This window comes from Raphanus sativus, chromosome 6, assembly GCF_000801105.2.
Source record: "Raphanus sativus cultivar WK10039 chromosome 6, ASM80110v3, whole genome shotgun sequence".
In the NCBI taxonomy this organism is placed as follows: domain Eukaryota; kingdom Viridiplantae; phylum Streptophyta; class Magnoliopsida; order Brassicales; family Brassicaceae; genus Raphanus; species Raphanus sativus.
The window spans coordinates 51,256,976-51,273,996 of NC_079516.1; the positions used below are offsets into that span (position 1 = coordinate 51,256,976).

At 38.2% G+C, this 17,021-nt stretch overlaps 4 protein-coding genes and 1 long non-coding RNA gene across 14 annotated transcripts; 3 read left to right on the forward strand and 2 right to left on the reverse strand.

Moving 5' to 3' along the window:
* Positions 1–469: 469 nt before the first annotated feature.
* LOC130495916 (uncharacterized) lies at positions 470–2,316 on the reverse strand. Of its 4 annotated transcripts, XR_008934906.1 has the most exons (5): positions 2,108–2,313; positions 1,943–2,004; positions 1,549–1,720; positions 999–1,073; positions 473–883 (listed from the first exon to the last, which is right to left on the reverse strand). It is a non-coding gene; the product is annotated as an uncharacterized LOC130495916 (long non-coding RNA). The 4 variants fall into 4 exon arrangements; XR_008934908.1 differs by having other exon boundaries at positions 470–883; positions 999–1,720; positions 1,943–1,999; positions 2,108–2,316; XR_008934907.1 differs by having other exon boundaries at positions 470–883; positions 999–1,720; positions 1,943–2,026; positions 2,108–2,316.
* A 3,095-nt stretch (positions 2,317–5,411) lies between these two features.
* On the forward strand, positions 5,412–7,964 carry LOC108811715 (cytokinin dehydrogenase 1). Of its 2 annotated transcripts, XM_056988079.1 has the most exons (6): positions 5,412–6,154; positions 6,260–6,387; positions 6,469–6,729; positions 6,817–7,079; positions 7,165–7,529; positions 7,840–7,964. In XM_056988079.1, exons 1-5 carry the CDS (start codon positions 5,527–5,529, stop codon positions 7,493–7,495), a joined length of 1,611 nt encoding a protein of 536 aa, XP_056844059.1. In that variant the 5' UTR covers positions 5,412–5,526; the 3' UTR covers positions 7,496–7,529; positions 7,840–7,964. The 2 variants fall into 2 exon arrangements, with proteins under 2 accessions (XP_056844059.1, XP_056844058.1); XM_056988078.1 differs by lacking the exon at positions 7,840–7,964 and having other exon boundaries at positions 7,165–7,829.
* On the forward strand, positions 7,879–12,340 carry LOC108811714 (uncharacterized). Its single transcript, XM_018583798.2, has 11 exons — positions 7,879–8,318; positions 8,393–9,779; positions 9,871–10,000; positions 10,176–10,328; positions 10,413–10,633; positions 10,728–10,797; positions 10,869–11,075; positions 11,181–11,419; positions 11,525–11,603; positions 11,695–11,829; positions 11,914–12,340. The coding sequence occupies exons 1-11, from the start codon at positions 8,033–8,035 to the stop codon at positions 12,085–12,087; spliced, it is 3,081 nt and encodes a 1,026-aa protein (XP_018439300.2). The 5' UTR covers positions 7,879–8,032; the 3' UTR covers positions 12,088–12,340.
* Positions 12,341–12,391: 51 nt separating this feature from the next.
* Positions 12,392–15,975, reverse strand: LOC108811716 (S-formylglutathione hydrolase). Of its 2 annotated transcripts, XM_056988080.1 has the most exons (8): positions 15,876–15,975; positions 13,883–14,038; positions 13,638–13,755; positions 13,513–13,560; positions 13,218–13,414; positions 12,985–13,083; positions 12,824–12,889; positions 12,392–12,734 (listed from the first exon to the last, which is right to left on the reverse strand). In XM_056988080.1, the coding sequence occupies exons 2-8, from the start codon at positions 14,018–14,020 to the stop codon at positions 12,555–12,557; spliced, it is 846 nt and encodes a 281-aa protein (XP_056844060.1). In that variant the 5' UTR covers positions 14,021–14,038; positions 15,876–15,975; the 3' UTR covers positions 12,392–12,554. The 2 variants fall into 2 exon arrangements, with proteins under 2 accessions (XP_056844060.1, XP_018439304.2); XM_018583802.2 differs by lacking the exon at positions 15,876–15,975 and having other exon boundaries at positions 13,883–14,055.
* Positions 14,050–15,876, forward strand: LOC130496208 (uncharacterized). 5 transcript variants are annotated; one of them, XR_008935319.1, is made up of 6 exons: positions 14,050–14,423; positions 14,712–14,744; positions 14,928–15,061; positions 15,189–15,265; positions 15,430–15,471; positions 15,763–15,876. XR_008935319.1 is itself a non-coding variant. In XM_056988081.1 (6 exons), the coding sequence occupies exons 1-6, from the start codon at positions 14,353–14,355 to the stop codon at positions 15,841–15,843; spliced, it is 462 nt and encodes a 153-aa protein (XP_056844061.1). In that variant the 5' UTR covers positions 14,205–14,352; the 3' UTR covers positions 15,844–15,876. The 5 variants fall into 5 exon arrangements, 2 of the variants coding, with proteins under 2 accessions (XP_056844061.1, XP_056844062.1); XR_008935318.1 differs by lacking the exon at positions 15,763–15,876 and adding an exon at positions 15,556–15,749 and having other exon boundaries at positions 14,051–14,423; XR_008935320.1 differs by lacking the exon at positions 15,763–15,876 and adding an exon at positions 15,556–15,754 and having other exon boundaries at positions 14,205–14,423; positions 14,928–15,096.
* Positions 15,976–17,021: the final 1,046 nt, after the last annotated feature.

A 17,021-nucleotide genomic window follows, 5' to 3' on the forward strand; every position in this document is an offset into this window, starting at 1 on the left:
AAAGAAATAAGTTTATTGTTTGGAAACATGGATAGTAGTATAAAAAAAGAAACATTAGTGAATTAATGTAGGTTTAACTATAAAGTATAAATGTGTATTTAATTTAAAAACTTACAAAATAAATGTTAGGTCCAATAGAATGTTTCTGTTTTAATAAGATAGATTCTGCGCGTCATGATGCCATTTATTTCATGATACTGTTCTTGATGGCATTGATCTTCTAGACAAGAAATATGAGATACTAGGGTCGGCCCGCCCTACGGGCGGAATGTATGTGTTTGTGTTAATTTTATAGGCTTGTTTTTGATATAAAATTTTTTTTTCAAGAAATCTTATGTGTATGTTTATCAAATCACTAAGGTACATTATTTATTTATTATGCATTTATAAAAATAGACAACTGTATATTTTCTTTTGAAATTTGTAAACCGTATGGTTGTATAAAGGGGCAGAAGATCAGGTAACCATTTTATAACTACGGAATGTGTCTTAGACGGAAATTAAATTTTGATTGACCGATACATAGCATATGAATGTAAAGCTCGAGTGTGTCTTCATTGTAAGGGTGAATTGTTTTTTTTTTTATATTTATGATCTAAAATAGTTGTGGAGGTTTAGTCATATTGAAAATGTAAAAATAATTCTTAGTTGCGGTTACGTTTGATTATTTCATATCTTTCTACACTAAAACCACATATAACAGCTGAGTGATTTCATATTTACAAAATAGATGCTACTTGATTACAATCCAATCCTAGGAGTTGTGTACTTAGTCAATGCTGATTGTGGCCACAATTAGTTTTTCCTCTTTGCATTTAGCTTCAGTGTTTTCTTAAAGACAACTTTCCTGAAGTTTGTTCAGACTGTGCATCATATCCACCACCTGTTAGCCATAAGCAAATAAGAGTAGAAAGTAATTAGCAAATCTGCTATAACCAACGGTGCTAGATTCTTATTTCAGACACCTAACACAGGATAAAAAACAGTCTTGTAAATACCTAAAGAAGCTGTTGCAGAATAAAATTTTACATGTAGCCTTCTTTCTTGGGTAATCTAGGAACATACACCTGTTTCTATAGAAACAAACTGACAATCATTTTATTTATTTAGATAGACAGATTAAGCAATTCAAAGCCTTCATGTCACTGTTACATACCAACATCAAGCTCATAGATATATTGTAAAGGTTATGAGAATCAGTAAACACTCAAAATACAAATAAATTCCTTTCAGTGGACAGCCATATTAATATATTATTTTCGCCAGAAGAGTCTTTCAAAGACATAGCCGTAAATACTCATTGCAAGTTGTATTTATGATATTGGCCGTAAAAGTCATTTCAAAAATACAAAACTGTGTTCAACTACATCAAAGAAGAAGAACAACTATTTGCTCAGAGTTCTGTATTTTCTGATAACATAGAATAACAACACAAAAATATTTTTAATTCCTCCTATTGCATATTCAAGTGTATACAGAGAGAAAGAAAAGCACGACCTCTTTTTATGTCTCTAAATTTGTGTATGATATAGGACTTAAGAGTATTACGTGCAGATTTGGCAAAAGCTATAATGTCGATGTGATCTGCTTCAACATGGCTCTCTTGGATTTTCTTCTCTCCAGCTGACATTGGGTAGTGCATACGCAAACCGCCGATGCAGCTACATGAGACACCGTTTAAGAGGCGTAAGAAGAAGTATGTGCAGCGGCCGAAATGTACCTGTACAAAAAAAAGAATAAAAAAAAAAGAATTATACCTATAAAACAAAACTGGAAATTTTGTACCAACAATTGAACACGACTGAGAAGATAAAAAGTAATCTATAGATAAAAAGTAATCTATTTATGGCAAACAAAGACCAAGCCAGGAATCTGGTAACAAAAACTTAACACGACAGAGACGCTGGAAAAAGTACGGCCGGAAAAAATATTAAAGCTTAACCTGTCAATCCAATAAGAGCATATTCACTCCCTGAGTTTACCACCGCATCAAACGTTCCTGGCCTTCGGATCAGAGGAAAAAATTCTAGAATTAGCAATAACACGATCTATTACTATGGGATATAAAATATGGGAGATAAGATGAGACGAAGAGAGAAATAATCACCCATATTTATACCCAAACACCACCGCCTTTCAGATCGGAAAAGCATTGAAGATGACATAGTGGGGGAGAGAACCATTCGGATTGATCACAAAGCATTTACTAAGACCGTTTCAATCAATGCGAAGAAGCGGAAACGACATGTGGTCGGCGTCGCATGATAAAGGAAGAGGACGCTCGTTTCTCATCTGCAGCAAAATTAGGGTTAGAGAGGACGAACACTCTATCGGGCCAGAAAAAAAATAAAACACCAAAGCCCAAACACGCATCACGCAAGTGAAGCCCATGAAGTTACCGTATTAATGAAACGTTGCGTTTCTGGAGGGGACAGATGTCACTGCGAGGTTACTCGAATTTGTGACATGGCATCCCATGTGGACACTTTAGGAGAGAAGCAAGGTCTTCTTTATAGTAATAGAGATATACATCATTCATATGATGTAGCATGAGGAGAGGGAGTATGTTATATGCCACTAGACTAAAATGCCGTGTTATCTATCTTATTAAAACAGAAACATTATAACTTCTTCTAGGTGGATTTTTAAATTGGACATCACATTATTATTCTTAGTCTAACCTTTCATTTAAATGTTTCCTTAAAGAGTTTAATATCAACTATCTATCATTTAACTCCACTATAAGATCTATGTCTATGCATCTATTAAACAAAATATATGTTCTTTTCGTTAGAGTATACTTACATTATCATATTTATATTATATCATAGTAAAAATATAATAATCCCTCTCCTTTATTATAGTCAAATGAATACAATAAATGTCTCCAATATAAATATAACACGAGTCTAAGTTCTTAAAAATAAAAAAATAAATAGATAGAAACAAAAGTAAATATTACACATGTTATTAAAAATATAAATATTACACGAGTAGGTTGACAAAAAAAATACAAATATTTCGCTAATCCTTTTTTTTCATCAACTTATACAAACTTAAACTGAGTAGGTTGACAAAAAGATACAAATATTACATGAATCCTTTTTTTTACACGAATCCTTAGCCAGTCATTATACAATTTTGACTTTTTTGGTCTGGTTATTTCCTAAACAATTGATTCAATTAACCAAATAACTTAAGAACACGTCTCCTCCCATCATTAAACTATAATTATCTTAAACACAAAACCCCTTTTAATTAAAAACAATTATTTGGAATCAAATACTCATGAATCTTAAAATTTTAAATAGCTTGATACAGAACTTTTGAAACTCAATAATAAAGATATCAGAACACATTTTCTTAGAGGTTCAAATAATCGATGTTTGCTTTGAATATACACTAAATATAATATACTAACGTATATTCTTACTTAAATAGCAGAAACATCAATTTATACTTAAAAAACGATTATTGGAAAACCTCTTCACCAAGTTGAGTCTACTATGTCTGAAATCTCGGTTACAATCAAATATTCATAATCAAATTATCAGATTTGAAAAATCATGAATATGGAAAACCCTCTTCTCCAAGTTTATTCTATTATACATAAAATCTCGATGTCAAGAAATTTTGTATTTATTATATCTGACTTAATAGGTTAGAAAATATTCATTTTCTCCCACTAAAATGTGTGTACAAGTACTTGTCTTCGTATTCATCATTGGACATTCACAAAACTTTTAGAAAAAAATCCCAAAAAGCACAATGTCAAAACCAAATCGTATTGGTTGATATTATATTAGTGTTTTCACTATACAGTTACAGTATAACATCTTTAAATTAATAATTTATAAATTAATATCTCTATAAATTAGTATAATTTCATAGTCTCAAATTGAGTTTTTGGTTCAATTAGTATCTCGATAAATTAATAATCTCTATAAATTAATAAAAAATTATAGTTTTGGTATAGTCCCAACATTATTAATTTATAGAGGTTTCACTTTATATCTCTAATACACCAATCAAAAATTATTAATAGGAAAAACAGTTTTAACATTGTTCTTAAACAATATGTTTTAGATAAACTCAAAATTATATAAAATCACATTATGTGAAAAGGACAAATTCCAAATTGTATCAACTATTATAGAATATATGTTATATGTTAAAAAAAAAAAAAAAAAAATCCGCGCGGTCGCGCGGGTCATGATCTAGTGCTTATTAAATAGAAAAGAATGAGTTTCTTCTGTGTATTATTTTACTACATCGACTAAGATATTGTAAGCTTTTTTTTTGTGTGCACAAGATATTGTAAGATACTATTGCTAAAACAAAGGTGTAATCATGAACACATAAAAGAAACAATAATGCAAATAGAAAATAGAATGTAACACTGTACCATGAAGAAAAAAGAGAAGCAAGAAAGGGGTAATTATGCTTAGACCACTGGTTGTCATTGCACACAAAGTCACCTATACAACACACTTCTGTTCAAATGAGCAACAAAATCAATAACTTTTATTCATATTTATCAGTGCCTTTGTTCAAACTATCACTCAGTGCTCACATTACCATCTTCTTCAGCCTTTTCTTCCGTGTATGCAAGCCCTATATCTTTCAATCACACAACAAGGAGAACATGACGTATACAATTACAAGACACAACACAAATTCAACACTATACTTAAAACATATCTTTGTTGCAAGTACCACAGTTTTATTGATTATTTTTTCATTTTGTCTCTTTAATTTGTCCTTATTTTGATAAATCTGAGCAAATAGCACATAGCACCTACTCGTGAAGGAGAATCATGACAAGGACTTACTTGTTATGTTAGGACCACCAATAAGAACAAAATGCTAGAATCTTTTAAATGCCCACTTCAATATGTCATTCTTGAACCTATGGCAAGAGAAGATACACGTGAACAGCATCGATCACTCATGATGGAAACATTTATATGCAACAAGATTATTATTTTCTCCAAAGAATCTGGAACCATTGATTCTTGGCCACATCATGTGTTTCAGACAGCTCTGCATCCATCATGCAAGGAATAATAGCCAGTGTTGATGTGTGGTCCTAAGGAGGGTTTAACATAGTTCCAAGTTTAATAGTCAAACTCAAATGCTGCAAAAACTGACAAGATAAACTGATGCAAAACGTGGTCAAATAATCATATGATCCAATGAGGTCACTAGACTAATTGTAGAGAGTTGTGGACAAGATTCTCTTCCCTTAAACTGAGCTCAAGTACCATGAGACCCAAGTAAGGGCCCTACTATACATGCTCTGACAGTAACTGTAGCCAAAGAGATCTTAATTACAACAAGATACAAACAAAAAGTAATGGCAATACAGCTATATAGTGAACAGAACACAAGTTATATGTTCCTTTAAATTCCCTTCTCTACCTCATTATTTTTTCTTGAGAGAGTGCTCTAAACCTTAAGTTTACCTCTACTTCCCCCCATATCATCCTGCCTCCAGTCTTTTCAATTTCTCTCAAGAAAGTAAAAATGAGATTGACCTCACCCTTAAGGTTCTATAGACAAAACAACAAGGCTTTCCTCAGAATCTTCATGATCTTGGTTCTAAGTTGTATACCAGGTAGAACCAATCTTTGTTCCAATCCTTCAGATATTCGTTCCTCATTAGACTCACTTGATTTAGAGGGCTACATAAGCTTTGATGATGTCCACAATGCGTCCAAGGACTTTGGCAACAGATACCAGTTACCACCTCTGGCAATTCTCCATCCGAAGTCAGTTTCTGATATCTCAACAGTGATGAGGCATATCCTACACCTAGGCTCCACCTCAAATCTTACAGTAGCAGCAAGAGGCCACGGTCACTCGCTTCAAGGACAAGCTCTAGCTCATCAAGGTGTTGTCATCAACATGGAGTCACTTCCGAGTCTTGATATCAAGATTTACAAAGGGAAACAACCGTACGTTGACGTCTCTGGTGGTGAACTGTGGATCAACATTCTAAGGGAGACTCTGAAACACGGTCTTTCGCCAAAGTCCTGGACAGACTACCTTCATCTGACTGTTGGAGGTACTCTATCTAACGCTGGGATCAGCGGTCAAGCGTTCAAGCATGGACCCCAAATCAGTAACGTCTACCAGCTAGAGATTGTCACAGGTATCTTCATTCATGCCTATATATCTCCATGTTAGTCTCAAGTATATATGCTCCCTGCAAAGTATATGTTAAAATAGGTTTTGACACTATGACATATTGGATCAGGCAAAGGAGAAGTCATGACCTGTTCTGAGAAGCAGAATCCTGAACTTTTCCACAGTGTTCTTGGAGGGCTTGGACAGTTTGGTATAATCACCCGGGCACGGATCTCTCTTGGACCAGCACCACATATGGTAAAGTTCTAGTCAGAACATGCGCAGTTTGTTTCTATAAGCACCAGTCTCTTGACACAGTTAGATGGATTTTTTAAACAGGTTAAGTGGATCAGAGTACTCTACTCAGACTTCTCTAAATTTTCAAGGGACCAAGAACATTTGATATCAAAAAAGAAAGGTTTCGACTTCGTGGAAGGATTTGTGACAATCAATAGAGCAGATCTTCTCAATAACTGGAGGTCATCATTCACTCCAAATGATTCCACAGAGGCAAGCCAGTTCAAGTCTGATGGGAAAACTCTGTACTGTCTAGAAGTGGTGAAATATTTCAACAAGGAGGAAGCTAACTCTATGAACCAGGTGAGATATGAAAGCAAAAATATAACATCAATCATCATCAAAACCATTGGTTTCTAACATAGCAAGAATGGTTTGGTTGCCCTGTAGGAAACCAAGAAGTTACTTTCAGAGTTGAGCTATATACCATCTACTTTGTTCTCATCTGTTGTGCCATATCTAGAGTTTCTGGACCGTGTGCATCTTGGGGAGATAAAGCTGAGAGCTAAGGGCTTATGGGAGGTTCCACATCCCTGGCTAAATCTCCTGGTTCCCAAGAGCCGCATATTTGAATTCGCTACAGAAGTTTTCAACAACATTCTCACAAGCAACAACAATGGACCTATTATTATCTATCCTGTCAACCAATCAAAGTGAGAAAAATGGCCAAATAAATCTTCTTATTCTGAAAAAAAAAGAAAAAAATATTACTAATACTTTTTTGTGTGTGTGTTTCAGATGGAACAAACATACATCTCTGATCACTCCTAATGAAGATATCTTCTATCTAGTGGCCTTTCTCCCCTCTGCAGTACTGCAAAATGATTTAGAGTACCTTTTGAGACAAAACCAAAGAGTACTTAGCTTCTGTGCAGAAGCAAACATTGGTGTGAAGCAGTATTTGCCTCACTATGAGACTCAAAGAGAGTGGAGATCACACTTTGGAGACAGATGGGAAGCATTTGCAAAGAGGAAACATGCGTATGACCCTCTAGCGATTCTAGCGCCTGGTCACAGAATTTTCCAAAAGGCAGCAGCACCACTACTATCTCCCATTCAACTTCTATAAGCCAGAGTGCAACAACATATACAATCTTTCAAAGGTACCATCAAAGATAGGCAGCAAGAGAGTGAAAATTCAACTCTCTTTTACAGACTGAGACACTGTATAGGAATCATAAAAACCAACAAAAAATTGTCTTTTGACTTGTGATTATAAACAAGTAAAAAATCATGTTTTCTTTGCTACAACATGTAACATGTTGTCTTGTCTATCTATGAAGAGACCAAATAGAAAAGCTTTGTGTGTTTGTTTAACTCTTCAAACTTCACTTTGTCTGTCACGTGTGAAGTGACACACACGGACAGGCACGTGTGTGATATAAAATAATATTTTTTATATTTATTTTCCAGGGCGGTCAGGCGGAGGAGACACGCTCCCTCCCTGTGTTAATGGCGAATCAAGTTTGGTAATAATAAGCCAACCCCCAAAGGACACCCCCAAATAAACCCTAATTGTTAGAGACACAACACTATTACACCCTCTTCAACCTCAGATTCCATTTCTAAACCCCTAAAGTTTCGATTTTTAATTTTTTTTTGTGGGATGTCTCCGGCGGCGGCAGTAGAGATTGGGTCTCCGGTTGAAAAGGTCTCGTCTTTCTTCTTCAACAACCCGGAGAGTACTGTTCACTCTCACGATCAACGAAGCATGGACCCTTTGTCTTCCTTCCAGTTCGGGTCTGGAGCTGGTGGTTCAGGACAGAAGACAAAGAGTCGACAAAAGCCGAGGCTTGTCAAAGTGAGGAAGAACGGTAGAAAGGTGAAAGGTCCCTCCTTTTCCGACGAGTCTCCTTCCGGTTTCAATCCCTTTGCGCCGCCGCCCAGTAAAGGTGAGTTTCTCGTTCGTGTTGGGTTTCCTTAAAGATTCATTTTTTTTTTATATGAGCTGATTGTTTGTTTGTAGGTAGTCTCCATGTGAAGAGTGATAATGGCGCTTCACCTGGGGATAAAGATAAATCTTTTGTTTTTGGAGCTTATGGGAGCAGTTCTGGTGCAAAAGCTAGTCCAGGTAACGCTGGAGTATCTGATGAGGAGGAGTTTAGCACACCTGTAGCTGACTTTTTCACTAAAGAGGATTCAGATGATGTTATAGGAAAAAAGGTAGATAACGATGCAGAAAGCGGAGTTGGGTTTGGTGGTAGTGATGGTAAAACTAAAGATGATGCTGATGAAGTGAACCTGTTTGCTGAGATGAAGAAGCTTAACATCAGTAATACCAGCATCCATGGTGGTGAGGGAGCAAGAGAAGCTAATAATGCACCTGCATTTATCTTTGGCAGCTCCGGGAAAGGTGATGCCGGAAGTAAAGGTGAGACAACAACATCAGGGCCATGTTCTTTCAGTTCCAATATTTTTCGCCAAAGCAATGATGCACACGCTTTTCATCCTGCTGCTACCAACGTAAACAACTTAGGAAACACTACGTTTGGCAACAGAACATCCTTTGGTGATTTCAAAGCACCATTGTGTGATCCTTCTCTGCTTAAGAGCAGTCTATTTCCGGAAATGGGCAGAACTCCAGTACATGTGAGAAGTAAACGTTCATCCAAGGACCAGAGATCAAACAAAGTCAAGGGGAAAAAGAAACAGCATGAGCCGAATCGATGCAGTGATCAGGCTTCTGAGGGTGTTGTTGAGTCTCAAGAAAAGCTTAGTTCCCCTGGATACTCCTCGCCCATGGATTTTTCTCCTTACGAAGGTGAGAAATCCAGCAATCAGTTTCCTACAGAAACTCCTCTGACACATTCGAGAGAACATGCAAATTCCCACCACTCTGCCAATGACTTTAAGGTTGTCTTCACGGCAGAGGATCGTGGAAGTGTTCAGATGCCGGAATTTTCCTTCTCAGCGTCCACCTCTCAGGGAGAAACATCAACTAAAAAGCTTCATTCTGTAAAGAAATATAGGAGGAAAGTTAATAACGTCTTTCAGAAAAAGAATCTCAACACTAGCACCATGCGAAACAACAATCAAGAGAATCATCAACCTGTGAATACAGGTCAAGCAGGGTTGATGCCTAGTGAATGTGAGGTTTGGCGACTCAGGGGAAATCAAGCCTTCAAAAATGGTGATATGCGTAAAGCTGAGGAGTGTTACACGCATGGTATTAACTCCTCGTCGTCGTCAAGTGATGATAGCTCAGAGTGCTCTGTAAAGCCTCGTGCGCTTTGCTATGGTAACCGAGCAGCAGCAAAGATTTCTCTTGGGAGGTTAAGGGAGGCTATATGTGACTGTGAAATGGCTGCTTCGCTTGATCCAACCTACATTAAAGCATTTATGAGAGCTGCAAAGTAAGTTTTACAGCGTTCTCGAAAAATCAATTATACGTTGTTTAATGGAATTTGATGTATTCATCATATTATTCTTTTATGTTTGCTTTAGTTGTTATCTTGTGCTGGGGGAACTTGGATCAGCAGTGGAGTACTTTAATAAATGCATGGAGTCTGCCTCTAGTGTCTGCCTGGATCGACGAACTACTATAGAATCAGCTGAAGGTGTACAACAGGCCAAAGTAATGCTTTCTCTCATCATTATTCTACAATGGTCCAGTCACTATAGATTTGTACTGTATTAGGTCATATATGATAAAATTCTTAGGATGTTTATTCATCCAAAAATGTGTTAAATCAGCAGAGAACTCTATTTTTTATTCTAATTGAACACATTTTTATTTTACTTACTGGCAGAGGGTAGCTGACTATATGAACAGTGCATCCATATCTTTGGAGAAGAAAACACCTGATGGCGCATCTGACGCATTGGTTCCAATTGCCAATGCCTTGTCAATTAGTTCATGCTCAGAGAAACTTCTTCAGATGAAGGCTGAGGCCCTGTTAATGGTAACTCGTCTTTCCTTTTCACATCTCAATAAGTTGATATTTGCTGTCACCGAGCCTGAGCTGCCATGTCACTTTTTTTTTCAGATCCGGCGTTATAAAGAGGTGATCGACCTTTGTGAGAATACCCTTCAGACGGCTGAGAAGAATTATGTTTCAGAAGGGCCTGTTGGCATAGGGTCTAAGCATCACTCACTGATAGTTTGGAGATGGAACATGATTTCCAAATCCCACTTCTACTTGGGAAGCCTTGAGGTGGCTCTTGATACATTAGAAAAGTTGCAGCAAGTGGGATCTAGCCGCAACGAGTAAATCACTTTGTCTTTGTTGTTGTGCTATAATGAACGTGTTTGTTATCTTTACTTGTGATCCTTGCTGAAATTCTTTTTTTTTTCTTGCTAGGAATCAGGAAGAGTGTCGTGACTCACAAGCTTCTTTAATGGCCACCATATCTGAACTTCTACGTTTTAAGGTATATGCTCTATAATGGCACTATTCTGTGTGCTATAGTGTTGTCTTTTAACACAATTCTTCATATTTCAGAACGCTGGTAATGAAGCTGTTCGGGCAGGAAAGTATACAGAAGCAGTAGAGCAGTATACCGCTGCACTATCAAGAAACGTCGACTCACGCTCTTTTGCAGCTATTTGCTTTTGCAATCGTGCGGCTGCTAATCAGGCCTTAGTCCAGATTGCTGATGCAATTGCGGACTGTAGTCTTGCCATGGCTCTTGATGAAAACTACACAAAGGTATGTATGCACACACATGAAACCTTTCCTCTGAGCTATAGAACAGAATCCTTAATGAAAACTTTTTTTAAAAACCCAATCCTGCTTTTGTCTTTCTGTTTTCAGGCAGTTTCCAGGAGAGCCACACTACATGAGATGATTAGAGATTATGATCAAGCAGCTAGTGATCTCCAGAGGCTTATCAGCATCCTCGTTAAGCAAAATGGTGAGAAGGCAAAAACGTCAGAGACATCTTCTGCTGATCGTTCAAGCATCAGGAAAGAGCTAAAGCAGGCTCGTCAACGGTTGTCTGTGATGGAAGAAAAATCTAAAGAGGGCATTGCTCTTGATTTCTTCCTCATCATGTATGCTCTCACTTTTTTTAGCATTTTATTCATGTAGTTCCAATATAATTGTATGCTGGTTGATATTCATGCTAATCTCTTTTTTCTCGTTTTACTGATCTGCAGGGGAGTGAAGGCATCTGACACTGCTGCTGATATCAAAAAGGCATACCGGAAAGCAGCTCTCAGGCATCACCCAGACAAGGTAAAACTATGTTTCGCTTTGATGACAGTATTGCCAAAAAACAGTATGTTATTACATTTGCTGATGTTTTTACTCTTTTGATGTATTCAAGGCTGCACAGATTCTTGTCAGAAGCGAAAGCGAAGGACCGTGGTTGAAGGAGATATTAGAAGAGGTTCACAAGGGTGCAGATAGGCTCTTCAAAACGATTGGAGAGGCATATTCAGTTCTTTCTGATCCAACTAAGGTTTGATCTCTCTCAGAAAGGCAACCTACTTACTAGGAAATATAATATCCTAAAACTTTCAGGTTTTGTGTTTTGTTTCAACAGAGGTCGGACTATGAACTTGAGGAAGAAATTAGGAAAGCAAAGGCATCTAGAGAAAGCTACAGAAGCAGAAAGGCTGGAGAAGCAAGCACCACCTCACCATATCAAACAAGTCCAGGCAGAAGATACTGGAGGCACAGCGAGAGGACATACAGAAGCACCCATTCTTGGTGGTAGGAATGCTCAAAAGAAAATTTGGTGTCGCAAGATATAAGTGATCCATTGGGTTCCCTCCCAGGTGAGATATTCAAAAGAGCTGATGGAAGTGTTAAGGTCTCTGCTACAAATCAATACAGCAACTGATTACCAATTTTGAAAAGGGAAAACGATGTAACTGAACAAATGTTTGTTTTTTTTGTTTTAACGGATTGTACCTTTGTGTAAAACATTCAAAAATGTTTAAAGAAATGAAAAACTTGATTTCGTAACACATCCAAAGGTGTCTGAGACTGAAGCGATCAGAATGATTGGTTTGGAGAAGTTTTTTGTTCATTGGAAGTTTCGATTTATTTTATTATTGTAGACATAACACACTACACAGAGCAGTCACTGAACACAAAAACATTACAAGTCCACTTGCTTTATTGATATAACTAGTATTTGGACAAAGGCAAAGCTGGATGATGCGGAGCAACATGAGTGAGCTACAACTCAAGGGCTTGAGCATGGTGACTGATGTGGTCTTCGATGAAAGTTGCAATGAAGTAGTAGGAGTGGTCGTATCCTGGCTGCAGACGCACTAAGAGCGGCGCATTCACTTTCCTGCACGCCTCTTCAAACTTGTTGGGCAATAACTGATCAGGGTAGAACTGGTCGTTTTCTCCCTGCATTTGGATTCGGACCCACTCCCTCAGTGTTAATAAGCTACAACTGAAGATGAAGAAGACCATATACTTAAAAGGGGTCCTTTTACCTGATCAATTAGAATTGTGGCAGAGAGATTGTTGAACTTTGAAATGAGACAAGTAGCATCGTATTCCTGAGATTTCAGAAAGAATGAAAAATCACTATAATGTGGTGGCTATATGCATACTGAACAATCTTGTAACATTATTTAATTTATTTTTTATTTACCTCCCAAGCAGTCTTGTTGTCACCAAGATAATTGGTGAATGCTTTCTGTCCCCATGGACAATTAATGGGATTGGCAATTGGTGCAAAGGCAGACACAGACTGAAAATGTCACACACACATAAGAGATTAAGTTGAAATATATATTATCTACGTCCACGTTCCAAGCATTATAAAGTCATATTAGTCTTAAGAGGTACAGATGAGCAGAAAAAAATACATGAAATGAATAATACCTTATACTTATCGAGGTTCTTGAGGTAAATAGTAAGAGCACCATGTCCACCCATGGAATGTCCAGAGATAGATGCTCTTGCTGTGTCAAGCTGAGAGAAGTTGTCACTCAGGAGTTTTGGCAACTCCTTGACAACATAGTCATACATAAGCCAGTTCTTCCACTTCTCCTGAGTAGCATTTAGGTAGAATCCAGCTCCTACTCGAAAACCAAAACAGGAACACGAAAGAAAGAAAGAACAAAATTAATCACACTCTTCACTCTTAAATCACCAAAGCTACAATCAATCGCATTACCTACACCGAAGTCGTAACTGTCTGCTTCACCTTCAATATTGAGTCCTCCTACAATATCATTAAAAAAACAGAATGTTAAAAACAAAAAAAAACATACAAAAATCAGGTAAAAAACGCAAACATACTTGGAGAAGTATCGGGAACAACAAGAGCAATGCCGTGAGTAGAAGCAGCACGTTGAGCACCGGACTTGATGATGAAGTTCTCGTCTGTGCAAGTGAGCCCAGAGAGCCAGTATAGCACCTACTCAATCAAAAGGTTTAACTCTTTTAAGCATACAGACATGCAATCTAACAAGAATAGTGGAAAAAGATTAAACTTTTAAGATCAAAACGAGCAGGTGGATGATAAAAATCAAAACTTTACATACAGGGGATTTGTGGGAAGAAGGAGGGAAGTAGATGGAGAAAGTCATGGAACATCCGAGTGTCTCACTGTTGTGTTTGTATCTTTTGTTGTACCCATCGAACATCTTCGTGCTTCCGATCTCGCTTAGTCCACTCTCCATTTTGTCTCTCACACACTGTAAGAGCATCCGCATTAGCGGATTTAAGAGGTTCATGGGCCCGAATTCTTAGGGCCGAATTAATAAAAAAAAATGAAAAATACATTTATTTCGGTGAACCGATCCTTCCGCGTGAACCTGAGGAGGGGAGTTCAAGCCACGCGTCGTGCTCTCAGTCGCTTGCTCCTGCGAGTCTCTCCTTCGCCATCTCCGACCAGTCACTGCAAACTCGTTTCCTCCTCCCACTGACTTGCCGGATCTGGTGTCTCCAACAAACTCCGGCGGAGTAAAACCCTAAATCGACTCTTTACTTTTTTCGCCGCCGACCAAAGGGAATGAAGGTGTTCCATCTCGACCGCGAAAACACTCTCTCTGTTTCTCTCTTCTCCGATGTCACCAACTCCAAGTACTCTCTCTCTCTCTTCCTTGCTTCCGTACAAATACTTATGAGAATCTCTGTTTAGTTTAATCTATAGTTTAGCTATAAAACCTGCTCAGAAAGCACTTCTCTCCAGTGGGAGTGTCTAGTTCGGTGGTCTAGATTATTGATTTATAGCTGTTGTGAGTTAAGATTGGAGAACAGTTAGTTGTGGGATATCTCAAAGCTCTACTTACATTCTAGCTAAAGTATTTGGGGGTAAGGATTAAGAAATTTAAGAACACAAAAGATTCTAATGATTCCTCATTTCAACAGACGAAGGAGGACTTCATGGAAGATAATATCAAGGTGAGTTTGATTCTTCTTTTTTTTTTGTATTTAAAAGACTTCTCCCTTCCTTTACTTTAAACTGAAGAGGCAGAGATAATAATGAGCTACTGTTTTGATATTTTGTGAAACCTGATCCCTCTTGTGTATACTGCTTCTACTCTTCTTCTTTCCTTTTTAATCTCTTGTTGTCAAAATATAAAGGTGGGAGATAGATGCCAAGTTGAGCCCGGGGAGAAAAGGGGAGTGGTCAAATACGTTGGACGAGCAGAGTCGTTGGGTCCTGGCTATTGGGTTGGAATCCAGTATGATGAACCTCTTGGAAAACACGATGGCATGTATGTGACTTCTTTCTATAATTGTAGTAATTAAGGTTAAAGTCTTTCACAATTTAAAGTATTCAAGTCTTTTCTTGTTCTGGAACTTTGATTCCACTTGCAGACTCATATTTCTGTGCTATTGCAGAATCATTGAAACGATGTAGGATATCTCAAAGCTCTACTTACATTCTAGCTGCCCGGTTCAATGCTTCTCCCCTTGAGGTCATCATCATCATCTAAATAATTCATGTTCTTGCTTTTTTTTTTAGATTCTGTTTTCTTGGAGACACCAGATCCGACAACTCGTTTCCCCCTCCTTCGCAACTCTGTTCATGTGTATAACTTTAAAGTTTGACTCTTTAGCTTCTGTTTTGTTGTGTTTGTAGCTTCCTCTTTCGCTACTCAAGACTGCTCAAGGACATCCCATGGTAAGTTAAACTTCAAACCCTTGATTATAATATATGTATCAGAAGTTAAGTGGGCACTGTTTTTAACTTGAGATCTTGCGTTAGCTTGTGGAGCTCAAGAATGGAGAGACCTACAATGGGCAATTATTATAGTCTTCTATATGAAAGTTATGTGTTCTCTTAAAGTTACCACTATTATTATGAGCATTAGGTTGATTCTGATCAATAGACATTTGCCTTCATATTGAATAAAAACTTTTATTTTTTTTTTCTAAAATATTTTATTTTATTTTTATGAACTCCAATTTCAAGTTTACCAATGGGAGAACACAATTGATAGAAGTTCATCACTATTTATGGTCCCATCATAAAATTATTAAAAAATGTCTATGAACCCCAAGAGGGGTTCACTAATGGGGATGCTCTAAGGAACAAGGAATGACAGATGCAGCGAAGAGGAGGAAAGTAGTTGTGACTTGTGAGGTCTATCGCTTAACAACAGTGGAGAGCAGAGCCCACTTTTAAACCCATTAGTATCTCTTGGCCCATTAAGAGAGGGTCTTTACGAGGCCCATTACTAATGAAGTCCAGATGGTTTTAGTCGAGAGGTAGAACATGTTCTCTTGGATCCGGCGTCTGGCCGGCGCGTGAGCGTCCGTACCGGCGTCGAAGTCCTATATTTTCTGTCGATGTTGTTTTCCTTTGCTCCTTTTTTGCAATCCTGGCAACGAGCGCCTTATCTGAGCTTTGTTTCTGCCTCCATCTCTAACGGTGGCGCGGTGTTGGAGTAATGACGCTCTCATCTGAAGGTTCCGGTGAAGAGGGAGCTGTTTGCATGTCCAGTTGTGGTGTTTTCTGGGAGGTGGAAGCTTACTCAGGTCCACCGACGCCGGTTCTAGCTACCGGGAAGGGAGCCTTCGGTAGATTCGCCTTCGCTGGCTCTTGGATTCGGAGAGTGGAGGCTACGAGAGCTCTGCGATGCCATTTAGGAACCCGGATTTCTTTGGGTTAAGGTTTTTAGTTTTCATTTTGTGTCAAGGTCGGCGAGTTTGCCGTCAAGGTGGGGTGACGAGAGTTCTCGGTTCGTGTGTTTAGTGTTTGAAGTGTTTCAAAGTCGGAGAAGATCTTCAGTTGTGACTGGAATCTCCGGCGTGATGACAGTGCGGTGAAAAACGGTTATGAGTTCGATTTGGAGGCTTATCGATTACAGAGCTTCGGCGAACGAGGATATCGATGGAATTGCTCCGGCGGCGGCGAGCCGGAATGGTCAAGTTGAGGCGATGACGACACGTGACACGTTATTGGAGCAGATCTCCACACGTATGTCGGGTCAGCCTCCTTTACCTGTGATCCGACTGGGTCGTGCGGGTTCTGAGTGGACCGAAGGTCCGTTGTGTTTTTTTTTGTTGCCCGTAGTAGTTTGGGCTTTAACCCTCTTTTGATATAATTGGGCTTCGGCGGCTTGGCCCTTTTCTAATTAAAATACTTTAACGGGGAAAAAAACATGTTCTCTCATACATGTGCTTTTTTGTATTTGGAGGAGCATGTGCTTACCCAACTGTTCTCAAAAC